General features: G+C 45.5%; 1 protein-coding gene across 1 annotated transcript in view; it reads right to left on the minus strand.

Moving 5' to 3' along the window:
* Positions 1 to 7,506: 7,506 nt before the first annotated feature.
* l(2)37Cb (lethal (2) 37Cb) overlaps positions 7,507 to 21,955 on the minus strand; it is a 298,164-nt gene continuing 283,715 nt past the window's right edge. Inside the window, exon 21 of the mRNA XM_070529703.1 lies at positions 7,507 to 16,948. Within this exon, the coding sequence (XP_070385804.1) occupies positions 16,634 to 16,948 (315 nt within the window). The 3' untranslated portion in view covers positions 7,507 to 16,633. The remainder of the gene's footprint in view (positions 16,949 to 21,955) is intronic.

Below are 21,955 nucleotides of genomic sequence, written 5' to 3' on the forward strand. Positions count from 1 at the left end.
TCTATGTACCGCGATACTCGGTTATGTATGGCATGTTCGGCCATCTTGCCTACGCACGAGGTTAGCGATATTGACCGCATGTTCCCCACCGCAAGTGGTTTACCGGGTTTCGGTATTAGTATGACCGAGGCCTCTTTCCAGGCCTCTGGTACTCGTCCCGTTTCCCACGCTCTGTTGATTTCGGCGAGCTTCTCAACCGACTTTCCGTCTAGGTTCCTCAACAGTTTGTTCGAGACCCCGTCCAGGCCCGTAGCGGAGCGTCCGTTGAGGCCTTGTAAGGCATCCCAAATTTCCGCTTCCGTGAAGGGCGCGTCGAGTTCTTCGACCTCTGCCCCGGCGTATTGCGGATGGTCGCCGTCGCCTGACGGGCCTGCAGTGGGAGATACGTCTCCGCCAGCTCCTTTGGGGACTCGCTTTCCGTGTTGCCCTGCTCCTTTGGCTTTTGTAAAATCCTATCGGTTGCCAATCTCTGATTGCCTTTGGACTGCCTGTCGTCTAACAGTTGCTTTAGGAGGTTCCATTTGCGCCCGGTTCTCATTTGTCAGTCTACCGATGCGCACACCTCGTTCCACTGTTGCTTGGAAAGCTCGATCGAGTGCGCTTCGATTTCCCGGTTTAGTGATTAACAGATTAACAGAAATTTTTTAATTTTTTTATTCTTTCCCGGCAAAAGTAAAAAAGTATCTGCGTATAATAAATTAATCTTTGCGGTTTACTTCCGTTGCCAAGCGACAGGCCAATGACGAGCCAGATGCATGCGTCAGACATGTCAGACACCGCCGAAGCGAGGGAGCAGTCGACGACGACATTGCGGATGCGAAAGCCTGCGTCTGTACACTGCTTCTAACACGAGATTGTAAATACCCTGCTGCATGCAATGCAATACTTGGCTCACACATTCACCGGAGCCTCGTTAAATAGTAGGCAGTGTTTTTTTATGCGAAGCATATTGCGAGGGCTCAACCCAGCTCCTCAGGCGCGGCGGTGTCGCCTTGAATACCACGTGACACCGTGACGTCACGACAGAGGAGAAGTGGCTTTGGCTCAACTCTTGCAAGATGGTCTGGGTGGGAATCGAACCAGGGTCTCCAGAGTGTGAGACGGAGACGCTACCACTGAGCCACGAGTACGATGCTTCAAAGCGGTACAAAAGCGCCTCTAGTGAATGCGGTGTTGCCTTAGAAACGATCTGTTTCTAAGGCTCAGGCGTGCGTCGCTTGCTCAGGCGCACATTTCGTTGCCGCGCCGAACGCTGCGTTGCTCGACGCTCACCGCGTCCAATGCGGGGCGTCCAAGGCGAAGCAGAGTAACGCATGAGTTGTTTCTTCGTCTAGCCGAACCAAATATAGCCAAGCAACAGCAGTTCACCAAGCTAAACAGTGGTTCAACAACTAAAATAAAGGCTAGTATGCTTCGCATCCTGGGCTTAACCTTACCTAAGCCACAGCCATTTTTTTTTACTATGTTCAAAAAGTGTTTCAGGACCCCTTCAACTCTTTCCTTACCAATAGAAATGTGCTCATTTTCTGTGCTTTTATGTTGTGAACTTTATTGAAAGACGTAGTAGTCGTAACGTATAATGGGATACATAAAATTATAGCCTGATCACTGGTGTTTTCAATGGATGCATAGCAGTAATAATTGCTCAGAAAAAAATTTGAGAATTCATATGCGAAACCTGAAGGAACATGAATGAAAATTCATAATTTGCCATTTCTAGTACAAGTACAGTGTAAAAAAAATAAGTATACAAAATCTGCCCCTGGTTCCTAGTTGCCAACTTCAGTAGGTCGGATCACGCAGAAACATTACTGTGAAAATCTGTTGGCGTCAATACTAGCCATGGTGACGCCCATGCTATGCAGGAAAGCCGCAGCTTCACAAATGTGAAAACGGGCAAGTTCTAATTGTACAGGGAGCATTTGTTTCTACTCATTGCAGCAGGAAACCCATTTGTATTTTACTGCATTCTTTAGGCTAGCGAAGCCATGGTTGTCAGGTCAAGGAACACGCAGAAACCTCCTTATGCTTGATTATTGCGTTTGATCAGTTTTCTGTGCATGCGAGCTGGTTTAGGGCGCATTCAATATTCATTGGAGCCTCCATGTGCTTTCTTCAGTTCCTGTACAGCAGTGTATAGTAATGTGGAGCGTTGCACAGCTTTGTTCGGTAATGAATACGGCCGGGCACTTGCACAGTGCTCAAAATGTGAGAGATTAGAGCTAGTCAAGCTTTGGTCAAAGGTCGGTCTGAAATTGACTCTTTCTCTCTTGTGTGAGTGAAAACCCGACACGACGGGAAGGATTGCTTGTAATAATTTGTCCATATGCTGCCAAAATACTAACGGATAAGAGCAACCCACGGTGGGAAAAATAAAGTTGCTCTTGGTATTAGTCGAACAGAATTATAAAAATAATGCACACTCATGAACATCTAACATTGTTTGAGATGTGGATAAAGCAGCCTAGACGTCGTATTGGAAAGTTAGACAACCTGACAAAAGCTTCTGTGTCTTCACTGCTGCTGCCCTTTACAATTTTGTTGCCAAGTCCACCAAAGTGAAATTTTGTATTGTTTTATTGAAGTGCTAAGAGCACTTGAGGCTAGTTTCGATGATACCTCCAGTTGAAGTTCGACTTTTTCAAACTTCCCCGATCTGCCAAAATTTGTCAAATCTGGCCAATAGTTAAAGTTCAGTCATTCTTTCAGACAGTGCCTGACGGTGCTAGCAGAACTCCAACGGAAATGTTTTTAACAATGTGTTAAAAACTGTTAAAGAAATTGATCTATTTCTGCAGGCCCGTTAAGGAAAGAGTTAATGCATTTTTGAAGTTTATGGTAAGCAAGATGAGCAGCCATGTTACAGCCATGGACACTGTTTCTTCCAATTGCGTGTTCTGGAGAACAGTGAAAGGTAGCAAATTCATTCATACAAAATGTGTGCCTAACCCTTCTTTTTACACATTATTGCAATGCCTACACTTGACAAACAACTTGCCAAAGAAATAAAAAGGTTGATGAAAGCTTCGCATACAGTTTTCACCTTACATATAAGTTTATAATGTTTACACTAAATAACAAGATTGATTTTTGCAAAGGGGCGCGCAGAAGCACTGCGGAAAGAGGAGACATGGACAGGAAAGACTCACTTGCAATTAAGTATATTTTCGGAGACAAACCACCAGGAACGTTATTGCGCATGTGCTGTCATCGAGAATTGTAGAAAAATGTTTACGTTTTATATATATATATGTGTACATATATATATATATATATATATATATATATATATATATATATATATATATATATATATATATATATATATATATATATATATCAATAATGACAGCTATAGTGTAGGTGATAGCAACAATGGCACATGCAACTAGCCCGACAGAAGTAATTAAAAAAAAATGGCTGTGGCTTAGATAAGGTTAAGCCCAGGATGCGAAGCATACTAGCCTTTATCTTAACGCGACAGCGTTAAGGAGCTCGTGTCGCAGAAAAGCCGGTGTCGTCGGCGTCGGCTCAGGCGTGCGGCGCTTGCTCAGGCGCACATTTCGTTGTCGCGCCGAAAGCTGCGTTGCTCGACGCTCACCGCGTCCGATGCGGGGCGCGTAGTCGCTGCGCCGTAGCAAAGCCACCTAGAAACAGTCTCTGTAGCACGCCGCAATCTTCGCTTCTCATTCTAACGAGCAACTCTGTCTCCAGGAGGCATCTCACCTCGTGAGTGTCTAGCAGAGGCAAGCGCAGCTGCTTATATACCGCCGTGACGCCGCGAGCGACGGCGCGAGTTGGAGCCCCGTTTCTCCTCTGTCGTGACGTCACGGTGTCACGTGGTATTGAAGGCGACACCGCCGCGCCTGAGGAGCTGGGTTGAGCTCTAGTAATATGCTTCGCATAAAAAAGACTTTGGGGGGAGGGGGACAGAGGAGGGGGCGTAAAAACTTCAACCAACGGCGACGAACGTGAATTCCTTATCCGTCAGATGTACTGACAGGGCACTGACGGGGCAAAGGTTAGCATGAGCGTGAATCTGAACAGCCTCGATCATTCCCTTTCAAGTCTGCCTTTAGAATTGCTTATAATCTCGGTTTTATCGAAAAGGGGTTTAAAGCCACAATCCCTGCAGTGCGCAGGAAGGTGCGCGGAGTTGCTTAGGGCCTTTAAACATGAAGAATGTTCTCTTAGCCTGTCATTTATACGTCTGCCCAATGTAAACTTTCCCACAGTCGAGTGGTATATTACGTACCACTTCGGTGGCACAGGAGGCAAGGGGTTTCATGTGTTTTTCACAGGTCTTGTTCTTCTTATGGCCGTTTGCAAGGGCGCACAACTGAGAAGCTTGAGAGCAGCTGTGAAGACGAGGTCGACGCCGTGTTTTTGCCCGATCCCGTTTAAGTTCTGTGAAATCATGTGGACATGTGGCATCACGACAAACTTATTTGGCCTCTGGCATGGCATAGCATTGGGTGGAGCCTGGAGCTACTTTAAAAGACTTGAACCCACTGCGACTAGCACACTCAAAGGGAATCCCAAGGCTTTCAGACGAGACACTTGTAGGTCAAAGCTATGACCGACCCTGTGTGCACAAGACTTGGTCAGGGATGACTTGAGTCACGACGAAGCTGTACCCTGTTTTACCAGTTTGGTGTGAGAGGAGTCAAAAGGTAAAATGACCTTCTTAAAACGCTGCAAATACCCCCAACAAAGGTGTTCGTTGCAGTTAAAATAGAGTGCTGGATCTGAAAACTGGAGTGTGCCATTGTTTGAAACAAAGCAACACTCGCTCAGATACTGCTGTACTAATGTCATTATGTGGAACAGATAAAAGGATAAGAGAATCATCCACATATCTCTGAACATTAAGATCATTGTCCTGGCTCAATTCTTGCTGAAGCAAACAGTCAAATTTGGCTACGAAAATTTCACGAAATGGGTGCCACACGCGCTCCAATACATATACCCTCTTTCATTATGTGAATCTTACTGTCAAAGTTAACGCTGGTAGAGGTGAGGCAGCAGTCCAAAAGCTTGAGAAAACCTTCTGCCGGGATAAGGCAGTCGTTCTGAAAGGCTACACCGTATGAATCAATTACTTGCCGGACAGTTACAAAGAGTTCATCATGCAGTACAGAATAAAATAACTCTTGTATGTCCACATCCTGGCAGAGGGTTTTCCCGAGCTTTTGGACTGCTACCTCACCTCTACCACTTTGACAGTAACATTCACACACAGACAAGGGTACTGACGTATATGTATTGGATCGTGTGTGGCACCCATCTTGTGTGAAATTTTCTTAGCCACATTTGTCTGTTTGCTTCAGCAAGAATTGAACCAGGACATTGTTCTGAAAGTTCATAGATATGTGGACGAGTCTTTTTATCTGTTCATTGCAGCAAGCTGCGCCAGATGGGCATGCAGACAGATTAGCTGAAAAATAAAAAGTCAAGTTTCCACTAAAGGGTGAGAAGTAGTGACAGCAGCAGCTGGTGCACTATTGTGTGGGGTAAGGTTCATGCTGTTCAGCACTGCTATTTGCAGTGGACATTTCCACAGCCATGCCAAAAGTCTGCACATCACTGTTTGTCAAGTTGGGCATCTTATGTAGCCCAGCTGTAAGATAATTGGGTACCTTGGTTCACTAAAGCCAAGAGCCTAATGTGAAGGAGAGTTGAGTAGTCTGTTCTGTCAGCCTGGGTCCATGCAGTGGTGTGCAATACAGAGAACTGAACGCTATACTAGAACCTTTTTTTTCTCGCTCTGAAGGCAAAGCTATGGGGGTTGCTTGCATAATGCTGTGCCAAATAGCCCATGCGAGCTTGGAGTTGCTTCGGCTCCTCTGACACTGTGTTGCGTGTTTACTTTTACAAAGGTAGGCACAGTTAAATCGGCATAAAAGTTGCACACGAGTTGCTTCACCTGTTTTCGATAGCCATTTGTTGCTGGAGTTTTAGTTAAGGTGATCTGAATTACGGGCCAACACATAACAAGTTATCATCTGAAGACATTAGTGCAATTTTGCTTTTTGGAGATGTACCGTGTGTCCCAGCTAACTTAGCCAAGATGGTCAAGGAAAAAAAAGATAAAAAAACACAGTGCAAGATGTGATTTTAAGATCATCAGAGATTAAGATCATTTAAGATTTAAGGTCACCAGGCTGTGACAACCGAACATCATAGGTTTTAAAATCATATTTCGCACTATATTTCTAAATCCCTTTTTTCTTTGAACAGCTTGGCTAATGTTAGCTGGAACATCCTACAAAGGACATGCTACAATCTTGTGGGTGCTATAATGCAAAACAGCACTAAACAGTTCAATAGCCATACTTACATGTGATATTAAGGAGCTTTAGAAATAGTTTCCCTAAGCTGCTTTGTGTAGCATAAAACTAAACTATTTTGTATGCCGTTTGCACTTTTTGTACTCTTTGTCTTGTATGCCTGGCCAGAAGCGTCCCTTCACATTGGGTCCCCTACTCCTAAAGCTCCCAATTAGGTCTCTCTTCAGAGTTTAATGACAAAGTAGATAAAACAGCTTTCTGTTTATGATGTCAGAAAACGGGAACAGATAATTGTGGCACTATTTCCAGCAGTGATGCTTCATGCATGCTTTAGCTTTGTCTTCATGGTTGGGAAAAGTTGTTAATGAGTTAAAAGATGTATAATGTCATGCTCTGATGCTTCCCCTTGCTCCAATCACCCACAGCTACACATTGATACAACTGTAGCGTTTCCCACATCTCTGGGTAACCACAATTTCTATTTGTTCCTCATTTGTATCCTGCACTTCGCTTCATGTTACGGGCTTCATTTCTTTCACCTTGGTGCTGGTTCCCGAGTACCTCATATACTGCAGCACACATTGCTGTCACGACGGCACGGTAGCGTTCATTACTGTGCAGCTGCTACATAAAAGCAGCTGAAAAATCTCTGAAGGGGTTAGTGTTGGGGAAAAAGAAAAAGTGATGAGGGAAAGCAGAAAAGAGGGAAGCAAACACAGTGAACATTAGTGAGTGAATGTGTGGCTTCCCTTAGCTGCAAATGTCAAATCACAAAAACTTAATGTTCGGTTTTGGAATCACACTGACACAGTCGACTAAAGAGAAGTGTAGCTGAGTTTCATGTGCTCGTCTGCATCGCATGTAGGAAGGCTGGTTAGCCATTAAAAAAATGAATAAGACAAGCATAAATTAGTTGCCCGAGTATAATTTTTCATCCCGAAATACTGTGCAGAAAAAATTTTGCTCGTAATGCACGGTCTTTGCCCCCTGATATGTTTTGCTTCATAATGCAGTGAGCTCAGACACCAGGTCATAAAATCTACAAGAGGAAAATTTGACACTATTATCTACAGAAGCTGCTAGCTAAACCAGCATAGGAATAGTGGGCAGTACATAGACTTGCTTAAGCTGCACAATTGTGGCTCCCAACTTTCTTGTAGCTTCAGAAGTTGGCCCAAGCGAAATGTTTCGAAGGTCAAATACACACACACACACAAAAAAAGAAAATTGCATAGTGTCATATTAGTCCCAAGAAAAAGAGGGATACATGAAACTTGGAAAACAGAGCATGCACTGTCCTATCCGAACGAAATACAAACAGGAATAAACAAAGTAGAACACTACATGTGCTTAATTATTTGAAATTGTAATTTTTGCTTCATTAAGAACCAAATATGCTCAAGACCCAAAACTAATAAGCATGCATAAACAAATCACACACATCTGTGGCTCACATGCTGGCGCACATGAAAAGGGAAACGTGCATTCCAGTGTGATAGCATAATTTTCAGTCAGTGTTCTCTACATTTACCTATCCACGGTTTCCACAACTAAGCAAGTAAGGGATCCACTGCAGCTCTCTAGACTATGGCTCAGTGCACAGACATATTTATATTTAATGTTGTAAGCGAAAAAAAGATTATCTGAACTTTACGAAGACTGAAAACGGTAATGAATTATAACCTTTAAGCAAACAAGGTTGGAGGTGTCAAACGTGGCTATGGACACTATTGCAAATAATGAAGAAGAAAGTGTGCCAAGTATGAGCAGCAGTCATGGGTGCTGCTTACGCAGCTGCTGCGAGATGACAAACGAGTCAGACATCTGGGTCTAATCCCTGTCGTTGTTTGATACAGGCACCAAACATTGCACCTGCAGTATCACAGCTCAGACAAGCCAGAATCGTTACAAAGATGGCACTCAACCAACTTTTTGTCTTTCTATTTAAGCCTGCATACTGGCTGGCGTTTCATGCCCTATTTTGAGTCTGCAAAACTCTGAGTGCTTCTCTCTCTCAACATGGCAGCCAAGAGCATTGGGTTATGTCCTAGGGTATGAAAAGATACTGTTGGAACTGTTGTTTGTTCATAGATTTTATCAAATATAGTGCAAAAGGCAAGAGGAATAACATGTGTCCTCTCCTGTCCATTGCATTTTTTTTTACAGCCGTCTTCGCACTACCCTTGACAGCAGCACTGGCATCAAAACACAACCTATATTTGGGATACAGTACGTGGCTAAATGCACCACATTCTGTGGCAGATGCAGTCGCGATCTATATCTTGTGCCAAACTTTTGCTGTGCATGCGTTGTTACAATGGTCGTGGCATTGCACCCATGGATATAACTGCTGGTAAGGTTGAAATGATGGGCTAGCTATTTGCTAAACTGCTGCTAGTACAGAGCCACCTGTATGTCCTGCACGTGTGTTAAAGGAGCTTTGAACCAACCCTGGGGCTTGGCGAAAAAACACAGTCAGCAGGTAGTATACGATGTTGTGAACATTTCAGTCAAATTTTGCATTCATGTATTGTGTGTGGATCTTCCTTGCGAAGCGCGAAGTCACCTTTCTCTCATATGCTCTCTTTTCAACAGAAGCCTGCTCCTATATCTCTCTGGACGCTTTATTTCGTAATATAGTAGATTCCCATACACAGCTGCTATTGGCCAATAACTGACATCAATCAAGAAGGGTGTACTTATTGACACAGTTTAGTAAACAGGCTGAAGTAAGTGGAAATCTGGTTTCGAATTTCAATAATAATTACATACTTCAGGAAGAAGCCAACTATCATCTGCTCACGCTTCGCTACGGCGACCCACGCACGAATTAAACTTAGGTCATCTTGCTTATCGGTGCCGTAGCCATAGGGTCTCGCTAATTTCGACTAGTTTTGAACACTCAACTAGCCTCGAACTAGACGAAACTTAAGGTCAGACCACATGCACACTTGCCAGCGCGCGCTCACTTCTGGCCGCTCCTGGCTAAACGCCTTGGCAGATTTCGCTTCGTAATGAGCTTCAATATGCACAAGTTGGAAGTGGCTACAATCCATCGGTCAAACTGGTGGAGGACAAAGCCGGTCCACACCACGTAGCACAGCCAGACAGGAGCATATGACCGCGAGTGTACACTCTAGCCCTGTTGTGGACAAAGCAAACGCTGCAGTTGCATGTAGCTGCGGTCTGCTACACAGCGTAGATATCGTAGCCGTCATAGAGTGCTGTGGCTAGTCCACTGGCTGAACGCACTACAGCTCGCCGAGGACAACTGCGTTTGGCACGTTTGGTGCGCCGTAAGTGCCAAAATCCGGAATAGTGGTGTCTACGTGAACATCCGAAATCAAATTTGAACTGCATACCATGGTGAAATCCAGTAGGTGGAGCATTGCGCATCACACCCTGCTTGGCCGTAGCCATCGCAGTGCAAATAATTGAAAAAGGAGCAGAAGCACCGCAAACAGTATGTTTGATTGCCAGTAACTCCGCTTCCGCTGAATGCATCCAAGAAGCGGCAAGGTATTTTTGAAATAGTCTAATTTAACTTTAAGTGCATTTCTCAACTTCGATAAAAAGTGCTTCAGTACCGCTGAAAATTTTGGTTATATGCTGGAAGTTATAGGCAATCGTATAGGTAGCGTTCGACCCCAAGAATTTTTCAAATTGCTTCGTTATAAGGAGAAATTGAAATGTTGCGTTGCCAGGAGGTGAGCATTACTGCCACAGAGATGCTCTCGTCTGCTGGCTCGACTAGCGTCTGCAAGCAACTTTTATTTCCTGCTTTCTCCCGTATTGAAACCGAGGCACTACGCCACGTTTATGTCACAAGCCCTGCCTAATTTCTTTTTCTTCTTGCTGCACAGCGCAGTTCCAGTGGCAGTATAGTGTGTTATGCATTTGACAATTTACCAAAGTCATATTCAAGAATTGGTGACATTAAAGGCAGCGCATTTTACATAGAGGCACATTCGATTCAAAGATTGAATCAAATAGGACACTATTCAATTCGTCATTCGAAAGTTTCGAATATTTGCACACCCCTAATTGCCATCCTTAATAACAATGGCCTCACTACTACTGGTACAATCGCTCATCCATTTTCCTGCCTATCTGTTCGTTCTCTGAAACTTCAAATATGTGCCTTCTACGTTATCAACAATTATTCCAGCATACCAATTTGAGATCCCAGAAAAGATGCACTAATGCTCGCAACAGCTTGCTTGTGCAGGTGACAAAAAGAAACGCTTTGCACCTGCCACAAAGTCAACGTTTAGTGATCACACTCGCACTACTCCAACTTCCTCACAATGAATTCAATGTGTGTTACAAGATACAAGCAACGATGTTGTTAACAAGAGCCAGAGGCTAACCGAACAAGCCATCTGGACATTTGAAGAAGCAGCAAAAGTGAAGTTAGACAAATCCATGCATCATTCATCACTCCCACGTCACTGGAATTACTGCAGCACCAGGCAATTGCAGACTTTGCAGGAAAGCCAGCCTCTCAATAGGAAGAGGCATGAGTGCACGAATAGCTCTAGAACGCAACGAAGGGGAATGTGGGCAACGGTGCAGCAAGCTTCATCTACAGTAAGGAAGTTTTTGAGGAGTTTTAGATTCAGTGGCCTGATTCAATGCATTAATGTGCATCCATGCGGTCTCATTGCACAAAAGCAGTTGCCTCAGCTCAGCGTAGCATGATGGATGACTGATTAACAGAGTGCACACATGCACAGGCCTGCTGCATGCATGCCCAGTTCAGTAATAAATCGCATTATGCTGAAAAGGCCCTTTACTGAGCCTCTAGATGGCTGTGTTACTTCGCTTTGTAACCCTAACATTTTCTTGATATATTTTGTCATCCAAATTCTTTCATAATATATTATTGGCAACATTCATGCAAAACACGGTAAATGATTTCTACTTTGAGGAGAACCTGCCATGGTTGCTCAGTGACTATGGTGTTGGGCTGCTGAGCACGAGGTTGCGGGATCAAATCCCGGCCACGGCGGCCGCATTTCGATGGGGGCAAAATGCGAAAATACCCGTGTACTTAGATTTAGGTGCACGTTAAAGAACTCCAGGTGGTCCAAATTTCCAGAGTCTCCCACTACGGCGTGCCTCATAATCAGAAAGCGGGTTTGGCACGTAAAACCCCATAATTTAATTTAATTTATTTTTAATTTAATTCTACTTTGAGGCAGGAAGCACTCTTTGAGACTGACATGAAAGCTAACTATTTAGGTGTCGCAGAAATATCATAGCAATCAACATGATTATGGTCATGTCTGAAAAGTCTCCTTTCTTTTTTCAGGAAAAAAAAAACAAATTTAAAATGGTGCATTTCATCTTCATGCTGCTTTCAACACGTCCCTGGTGACCATTTTTCTTGCCTTGTCCATTTTTCAGGGCCCCTGAAATGGTTCGGGCAAATTTTGCAGATGTGTAGGTTACAGCTAAAGTTAATAATTCTCACCACAGTTTGTGTGAAGTGTCTCCTCCTCCCTTCCTTCACCTCCGTCCGCACAGCAAACCAACAAACAAAACAAACTGTCTCTCGCAGCGATGCTTTCACTCAGCCAGACACACACACTCGCACCTGAGAAACTCCCTCACAATACCTGCACCAAACAAGAAATGTGCGAAATGATAGAGGAGATGGCAACTGTTTTGAGAGCAGATATGCAAAAAATGAACGCAGAGATCATGGCTGATGTCAAGCACATGCTACAACAGGTCATACAACAAGCCATGACTGACACGAAAGAATTAATCAGTGCAACTTTTAGCTCAACTTTCAGCCATCAAAACGACTCACTTCCACATGACACTAACGCCACTCGAGAACCAAGGTCACACCCTCATACCCGTCCGGCTCGTACAACAACACCTGCCCTCACCAGCGAGGCGGTATCAAGCAATCATGGCCAGCAAACCTAAGAGGCGCACTACTTCTGGGCGTGGCAGTGGAATTGTAGAGGGTACCGAAGGAAGAGGTGTTCCCTCACACAGTTCCTAGCCACACAGTGAGGGCAGCCCTACACGGCATAAGACGAAACACGGCACCTGGAGCAGACTGCATTCACTATGCACTGCTACGCAACCTCGACGGCCAGGCCATACGGCAACTCACTGCATACTACAACAACAATTGGAAAAACCGAACGCTTCCGCAGGAATTGCGGCACGCCGATATCACCTTAATTCCGAAACCCGGGAAACTGCTGTCCCTCCAAAATCTCAGACCCATTTTCCTGACTTCGTGTATTGGCAAACTCTTCGAGCATGTAGTTCTAAATCGCCTCCAGCCACACCTCGAAGCGAACCAATTCTTCCCCAATACCTTATTCGGCTATCTGTGCAGGACATACTCCTACAACTTAAGGAGGATGTTGTGGATAGTCCAAGTAAAGTTCAAACAAGAGCCATTCTGGCATTGGACCTCAAAGGAGCCTTCAATAACGTCTCACATGACCTCATTCTAAACAATTTTGCATTCTCCCGATGCGGAAAACGTATCTATGATTATGTCCGAGCGTTTTTATCTGACCGCACAGCCACCATCGGCCTAGGTAATATTCGGTTGGATATTATAAAACTTTCCGGCAGAGGGACTCCCCAGGGTTCGGTTCTCTCACCCACCCTGTTCAACATGGCGATGGCAAAGCTACCACCACTCCTCGACAAACTTCCGAACGAGCAGCACGCCCTGTGCGCCGATGATGTTAGAATCTGGGTGACCACAGGGTCAGACGGCGCCATTCAAGACTCACTACAGGAAGCCGTAAATATAGTTCAAGAGTATGCAACAGCCGGAGGACTCACATGCGCAGCTGAGAAGTTGGAGCTCCTGCTTGTATTAAAAAAACGGAACAAGGCCAATATTCCACCAGCCATCACACTGCATCTCAATGGCAACATTATTCCAAGGGTAGACAGACTAGGTGTACTAGGCCTTCACATACAACACAACGGGAAGGCCACACATACCCTACACGTGCTCCGCCAACAACTTACCCAAGTAACGCACATGATAAAGCGTATCACAAACCACCAACAAGGACTGAAAGAAAAAGACGTACTCCGAATTGTGCAAGCCCTCATAATTAGCCGATCAACCTACCACCTCCCCTATCATAATCTGACTCAGACTGAGATGCACCAGATGGACACCCTCCTCCGTACGGCACTAAAGGCAGCGCTGGGACTACCCCAACATGCGTCTGCGCAGCTCCTACTATGACTGGGGGTGCACAACACCATCCGCGAACTAGTTGAAGGTCATCTTAACAGCCAATTGCAACGTCTGCAACGAACAATGCAAGGGTGCCACATTCTATCCCGGCTAGGATACCAAACACCAAGAAAACCACAACAGGAAAACTGCACACTTCTTCCGCTTAGCATTTGCAACAAAATTCACGCGGCCCCAATTCTCCGGAATATGCACCCTGACTGTCATAAAGGTCGAAGAAAGGCAAGAGCACAAGCCCTGGCTCGAATCTTTGGCGATGACACATCAAACACACCAGTCCCATACACCGACGTGGCCCGCTACCCACAGAAACGTGCCCTATGTCTAATCGTACTAGATATTGCAGATATTCTGAGGGCTTCGGCCATGCTCAACACTGTGGACAGTGGCATGGCGGAAGAGGCTGCTATCACCCTAGCCATCGTACACGCTTCAACCATGCCGGCGCCGGATGGACCTATCACATTGGTCACCGATTCTCAGACCGGCTGCAGGACTTTGGCACAAGGGAGTGTGACACCCTGCACACACTGCATCCTTACATCATTACACCCCACAGCGTTACACAGGGTGCGTATCGTCTGGACAGCTGGCCACGCCTCTCTCCATGGTAATGAACGCGCTAATGTGGTAGCCCGAGAGCTCGCTAACGGGGCGCCATTGGAAGAGCTGTCCAACCCAGACGACGCGCCGAGAGAACCACTGAACTACACTGAAACTCTACAATATTACAGAGATACCAGGAGACACTTCCCTCCACCACATAATTCCCTTAATCGAGAAGATGCCGTCGCGTGGTGACAGCTCCAACCTAATTCATTTCCTGCCTCTTTTATCTTCACTTCTTCCACTCCACACAATATCCCTCATACAGTCCCTATTGTGGAGCAAAATCCACAGTATGTCATTCCACCTGGGAGTGCCCACACCCTTCGGGCTACTCCCCTATTCCTTCACCTTCCTCCTGGGAGACTGCGCTGACCAGCTCAGACCCGCAAGAGCAGCGATGGCCGCCCAATCTCATGACAAATAAATGTTTTCTCTCTCTCATATTAAGAGAGCTATGGACGATTATAAGTTGCCCTCCTCCATAGTTATGCATTTTCTCCTCAACTCGTTCGCTCAGTGATCGGGGCTAAGCTCCGCCTTACTGGCTCTGCGTCATGATGGCACGTCATGTTGTGGACTTCCGGTCCTCTAGGAGCAAGCGCGCAAAGCCTCTCCAACCTCTCCGCCAGCTGCTTGGCAGTCCACCCCAAGCGAGAGCTATCGAAGCAGCGTGTGTTCCGAGCCTTCTGTCACAGTGCTGAATGTGTCTGGTATTCTGGTAACCACAGGCGAGCTGGGCATTTCGATGAATGTGTGGAGGCATAAACTCAAGCTGATGAAGGAGCTTTAGCGTGGACGCACGTGAGTGGCCTGATTGGTCTGCACGGTCCAGCCACTAGTAGGCACAGAGCTTAACCAGCCAAACAAAGCACTAATATTGTTCTAACCAAGTGTAACACATTTTAAACATTTACAAAAACAATGTGTTAACGATTACACTCCTGCAAAAAATTTACAGCAGCAACAAGGAAGAATACATTTCGTTACTGCTACTGTGGGTGGTTGTGCCCTGTGCCACCAGGTGGCTGCATCGTACAGACCATTCACATTTGTGCTTCTGCTCATCCTGTGAAACGGCCAGGCCCTGTCCCCTTGCACTTGCACTTACCTGAATACCAGACTCGTGAAGCGCTATTGTGGTAGTAATCCTCCAGTGTAAAGTGAAGGCCGCAAACGCACAAATCTCGGCACCAATCGGATAGCGACAGTTCGATGCGCTGCAGCCAGTCCGTCCAGTCCACAATGCAACAGAGTCGAATCATGGTGCTCGCGAAAAGACTGAGACCGACTCTGACTGCGGAGCTCTCGTCAAAATGGAGCACGTAACACAAGCAGACAACGCTTTCTGTGTGCCGGGTGCTTTAGTGAGAAATTGTTCTCGTGCATTCTCTTTCTGTTACTTTCTTTTTATAGAAACAAATTAACTAACACATTCTAACTATTATTAACAACGTTTGTTCATCATAAAGTTGGAAAAATTATTGATGACACATCCTGGGCAGCCAATCGGATAGCTCGCCTTAGTAATGTCATTGGGGCAAATGACGCCAAATGGGTAGGGGCAGCTGAAAATTCAGCCGAGCGATGTGCTGCAATCGGCAGCGATGTACATTTTTAAAACCCTATTTATAAATTACACGCTTTATGCAGAGCACTTAGATGCGTCAATTAATGATCAGCAGGACCTACTCGAACGACTCCGTATGTTTGTACAAAATCGTCAAAATCGTTGCAGGGTCCCTTTAAGCAAGCTAAACACTACTGGTGCAGTTAAACAACTAAGAGGTGACAAGAAGTAAGAAAATGGCTCTTATTTACCATGTGTACAGTAAAAACAAAACCTTTCGATCTTATCAGTGTGCTAACATCTTTACACAAGGACCATCAGTCACATATACACAGATGTACAGGCCTTTGAAGAAGGTGTACGTTTTGTTGTATTGTGGCTGTGTGCCGTCTAGGATGTGCCACATACTACTGAAAAGTCAGAACAACAGAGTATCGGTATCTACAAGTCATGCTAAGGTTACCCTACGACAACAGTCTACTATGGCGCTCAGCTACAACATGAAAGTGCATGGTGAAGCGGTAGCGCGTTGTAGCTCGTACTGAGCGCAACAGTACTCACCATCACGCTCCAACACCTGGCAGTGGGCAAATCATGATCACCACAAGTCAATGTCCAGTGTGCTCAGTCCAAGCACACACATCACAATAAACTGGACCATAGTAGCGCATCAGCTAAAGCTTTACACTTCACAATTGTCCTTGTTTGTTGCTAGTGAGCTACACCATGCTCTAAATATTGCATGCATTAACTAGCATGGGCCACTGCATCACTTGAATGCATCGCTCACATATTAGCTGATGTCGGGATGCAAGTTCAAAAATGATGTCCCTGCACAAACACCACCAGTCATGTGGTGAGAAGATGCTAAGGCCCTACCATCCAGGCATGCACAAATGTATGTCTCTAGGGTCAGTGGACTCGCACAAGATCGGCTCTCGCCTTCCCTGTGTTCTTGGGCATCTTCTTGGTTGAGCTGTCATCAAGGTCTTTGGCCTTGTAGTAGTGTGGTGCTACCTCCAGCAGCCAAGAGTTCTCAATTTCAATGACTTGGCGCATGAACTCCTTGGTAGTGAAGACCAACTCAAAGTAGACCACCCAGCGAGGCAGGTCTTCAAAGAGCGAGCTGTTTGGGTGCATCATGACTGTCTGCTGGTGCTTCACTGTCTTGTAGTGGCCCCCCTTGGAAAAGCGGGCTGTGTGGTAGAAGTACCCGGCTGTGATGGCCTGCATGATCGACAATCAAAAAGGGTAAGTAGAACTACAAAGGGTGCATACAGACGATACCTACTCAGATTTGTAACAGATAGTAGCTACTGCGACTCATCATAAGACTGTGACATGGTGAGCTACTATATTCCTTTTGGTACCTAAAATTACTATTCCATACTGCGAGCTAGGACAACATGCAACTGGAATGACTAAAAGCTAAAGAAGGCAGAACAACTGCCTTTTCAGTTTCATTTACTATCGCTTGCACATATCACAAAGCAGACCACAAGTTTGAGACATCTGTGAATATTTCAATTTAAAATTAAATTGCGACGGTAAATGTTTGAACATCCAACACAATTAACAGTTGTTTGAGCTGGCATGATTTTGGACATAGGCAGAAAGTTTTCATTTTTCTGGAGGGGACCAGCTTTCCAAACCCCACAAATATGTCACCAGTCGGAGAATATGAGAATTTACAAGACCTCATAGTAGGAGATGGTTCAATTTCACAGCCCGAGTCCTCTCGCACCACCAAGAATGTGGTGTCTCTCAGTGGTGTAATCTTCCTTCGTGTAGTATGTGTATACTAGGCTATCCCTAATACCACTTCGCCTTTCTGCCAAAACTGCAGTCTCTCTCTTTTTTCTTTTTCTGTCAGTCCAAGTATAAGTGCTGCTGTGCATTACTGCTGTTCATTCTGATTTTGAGTGAATGTGGCTTGGCCTCATTTCAGTTACTGAGTGAATTATACAGGGTGCTCCAACTATCATACACCAAGACTCAAAAAAAGAGCAGTAGCGTTACTCCAGCCCCAAGTACTTTTTTTGTTACCGAGATATATTTCGATAACTGCAATAAATGATCTAACTTGAGAAGTACTGTCCTAATTATCAAAGTGTCAAGGTATCAAAGTGGGACATTTGTAGGCACCTCCAAACTAACTGCAGTGTTTTCAGTGACATACTAATTGGGTAAAATTTTTTCCGATTGGCAAGAAACCTCACAAAATATGAAAAATACCATGTGACTGCACTCCCACCCACATCACAAAGCAGCGCCCTCAAAGAAGCTGACTGAAAGCAACTGCATTGCCAGTCCCAAACCCGAAGAGACAGCGCATCACTTTATTATGGTACAAAAGGAGCACCAACAGCAGGTTTCGCGTCTCACAGCTATTCCTTCCTCTCACTTCTACGGTACACTTATTATCCGTCTCCCAAGGCCTACTTATCACAGTGATAACAAAAGTCCCTTGATAACGCAGCCAAAAAGCCACTCTGACCATGCATGAAATTAAAAAAGCAATGTAATAGGCGTAGAATGTTTAAAAATCCCAGCTTTGCTTGCACCGCATCGAAAGACTGTGTGTGCAGCTATATTTCGTGCCAGAAACTTGCTTCGGACTAAAGCCAAATTAAAGTGACGGTTATATATTTCATGAAAGTGTGCGCGTGCTGCAAGGACAGGTTCATGGCAAAAAATAAAAGTGGTACAAACAGACCGAGAAGTGAACCCACATGTAGAGAAAAGACAAAACCAATGCGTTCAAGAAGGAAAATATACTATTTCTAAATGAGTCAAATTGGCAATCGGGATGCGTGCGCAAAAAAAAAAAAAAAAGAAAACTGATTTCAGTGTGCCCTTATTCTCTATGAATTCGTAAGCACCGCTGAACACCAGCTGCTGTCTAGTGGACATGTTCTAATAGGTCTCCTTGTGCAGCTACGCAGTACTGTTTCCAGTTTATCACATCTTCAGTGGCTTTCTTGACGACTGACGTTGGAATTCTACAACAGGCATCCATTATCCTTGTCTTGAGCTAATCTGACGTCCATATTGATCATGTAAGCATGATCTTTCACACAACCCCAAAGAAAGAAATTGAGTGGAGAGAGGTCAGGTGACCTAGCCAGCCAATTTACAGGCCCGTGCCTTCCAATCTACTGCACATCAAAAGTCGCATCCAGCCACTCCCGTGTTCGGCTGCTGCTGTGTGCTGGTGCTCCATCTTGCTGATACCACAGAAGTGAAAGACATGACAGCGGAACTTGCTGAGAAACTCATCCACCACTCCTTCAAGGATTTAGTCCACTTAACGCTGTCCAGTCAGTGTGTGTGATCGAATAAAATGGTACCGATATAGTACTGGCGTAAATTCCAAACCACACAGTGAGCGACCACTGGTACTGGTGCCGGTCGCGATTGCACTTTACCCAACGTGGATTGGAGTCGCTCCAATAGTGTGCGTTATGCAAATTTACCTGGGCGTTTCTGTGAAAATTGGCTTCATCTGTGCACATGATGTTGCTCAAGAAGTCCGGTGACTCATCGGCTTTTGTGAGGACCCAATTCGAGAAATCTAGACGATTCTACAGGTCCCTATCTTTTTGTTCTCACAACTTTCATGATTGGTCAATTTTTACATTGCATTAAAGGTGCATAAACTAGCGCAATTTTTTTTTCTACTTTGCAGCAGCAGCATATTCATGCCAATAAAATTTAAAAAATGGCCCAGTACTCTGATATCTGTGATCTCGAGACCTCCAATATGGCTTGCCTCATAGCCCACAGCGCTGCATTAGAACTTGAAAATCTGTTAAGCAATTAAAAACTGCTGCGAAGCTCTTGGCAGGCCGCTTCTTGCCCCCCTCCCCTGCAAGATGGCCACTGCCAGCTTAACCCGAGCCCATAGGCTGGTATTGGGGGCGAGGACTTATGGAGTTGCCATCTGTCGGAAGCGCCTCCTTTGCGTAGTATGAATGATAACGCGGCATGCTCTTCATAGGTTTGGCTGTCGACGTTCAATATAAGAACATCCCGTGGGAGCCCTCCTGGACATTTCTGTAAGTACTCTCGAAACGACAAAAGTTTTCTGCCATCAAGACAATAATCTATGGCAAATAGAAAGCATAGAATAGTTTACAGACGCTACCTTTTTACCGAACACATACAGTGAACGGCTGCGCGCGGTCCCTGCAATGGAGTCTCCCGAACCAGCTTCTTGCGTGAAAGGTAGGCAAACGCTTAGAGCAAAATATGTGAAATATGTCCTTCTAGTGGGCTGTCTGCATAACCAAATGGAGCATAACAGAATGAAGCCTCAATGCAGTGATCGCACGGGTTCGCAGCAACCGACTGTGCGTCTGCATGCATGCCCGCGCATAAACATTTCGCTTTCGCTGCGAGCGTGTTTTCGCATTGTGCCGTGGGCTTTATTTAGGCCATAGAATATGCGTATCTGACAGTACACAGGCAACCATTGTTGCGTAGACGCTATCAGAGTTGTTCAGAAATAATTTCACCATAAAGACGTCGATGCCTACAGCAACCGAGATGTGCCGTCACGACGATTCAATCTTTTTTCTTCTAAATTCTTGGACACTTCAATATTATTTCTCAAGTTGCGCTGCACTGTATGTTTATCAGCCTTCTCAGTGTGCGATTTTTCACAGATTCGTTTCCGTAATCCAGTGCATTCATTCATAATACAATAATACTCGCCTAGTGTCGCAGCCCCGCCCCGTAGCAGAAATCTTCCTCGCTTCTCTGCTTGCTGCATACCCGAGCTTTTGCCGATGCCTGTTTGCCGGTTCTAAGTCTCACGAGCCAAGCTTCACGCAGCTTCTTGTCCTGCGGCTACATGTGAATAAGGCTGACACCGGACTCCGTTGCATACGTCCGGCAGTGCAGCAACGAGCAGTAGCCTACCATGCTGCACGCCTCCAAAAGCAGCCACTACCTATTACAGTGCTTTCAAATGTTGTCAAGCAGACACCCAAGGCGGGAAAACCTCACCACTTAATCAGAACCGCAGCACAAGTGGGACTTTAAACTTTCGTTTTCAGCTTGCTTTGGTGCTTCCGAAGCAGCCGACGCGGCTGCTGTGTCCATGTGATCCCTCATGCCACGTCTTGCCGACAGTGGCGTCACCTTTTCCAGTGGTGGAAGCTCACCCCCCAAGAGGCGACATACACCCCAGCAATTTTTCTTTACCCCCTTTGCACCAAACGAGACGTGTTACTTTGGCCAAGGCACAGCAGATAAGGCACTAGATCGATCATGATGTTTTTCTTTATTTGCTTTATTTCGTACTGGCTAAATCATAGGGAGCATGTTCGAGGACGCTGCTTTATGATGCAGGTGAGAGCACTATCACGTGGTACTCTCCATATTTTACAGGGTTTATTATCAACCATAAAAATTAGCATGCAATTACTATGTTGCTAAAAATACTACAGTCAGATGTCCCTTGGCTGTGCCAACAAATGCCTCATTGACCCTTTGATAATTAGGATATTATGTATTGAGTTAGATGATTGATTACAATGACCCAATTAAATATCAGTTACAAAAAAAAATTACTGGCAGCTACACCACTGTACTGGAAACAAAATGCACTACATTTTCTTTGAGTAACGCATTGCTCTTTTTTAAATCTTGGTGAAAGTTCATCGGGACACCCTGTACGTCCAGGGTGTCCCATCGGGACACCCTGGACGTCCCTGCCGGGACACCCCCGGCAGGGACGCCACTGCGGATAGCTGGTTTGGGTAGGTGCGCTGGTAGTCATGGAAGCGATGTGAGCCGGTGTTGGTTTTGGAGGCATCGGTGGGACGATGACTGGAGTAGCTGCGGCCACTTGTGCGTACGTTGATGGGGCCCTAGGGGTGAGAGGGTCCGTGTACGCTGCACCAGCCATGGATGCCAATTCCTCCTTGATGACGTCTCGCAGATTGGTATCGGAGGCAGGAGAAGGCATAGGTCCCGCGGCTAAGCCAAGATACTGGAGCTCTTCTCGAATTATTGCGCGTATCATCGCTCTTAACGCAGGGTCGTCGGTGGTAGTGTTTGTAGTGGTGTCTGGCTGCAACCGTACTGATTCGAGTTCGTCAAGGCGCTGGCAAGTAGCGACGATATCAGTGACAGTAGCGGGGTTCTGGATGGCTAAAGCATTGAAAGCAATAGCTCCGATGCCTTTGAGGATGTGGCGAACCCTGTCTGATTCGGTCATGGCCGTGT

Source organism: Dermacentor albipictus, unplaced genomic scaffold, assembly GCF_038994185.2.
Source record: "Dermacentor albipictus isolate Rhodes 1998 colony unplaced genomic scaffold, USDA_Dalb.pri_finalv2 scaffold_28, whole genome shotgun sequence".
Classification (NCBI taxonomy): Eukaryota; Metazoa; Arthropoda; class Arachnida; order Ixodida; family Ixodidae; genus Dermacentor; species Dermacentor albipictus.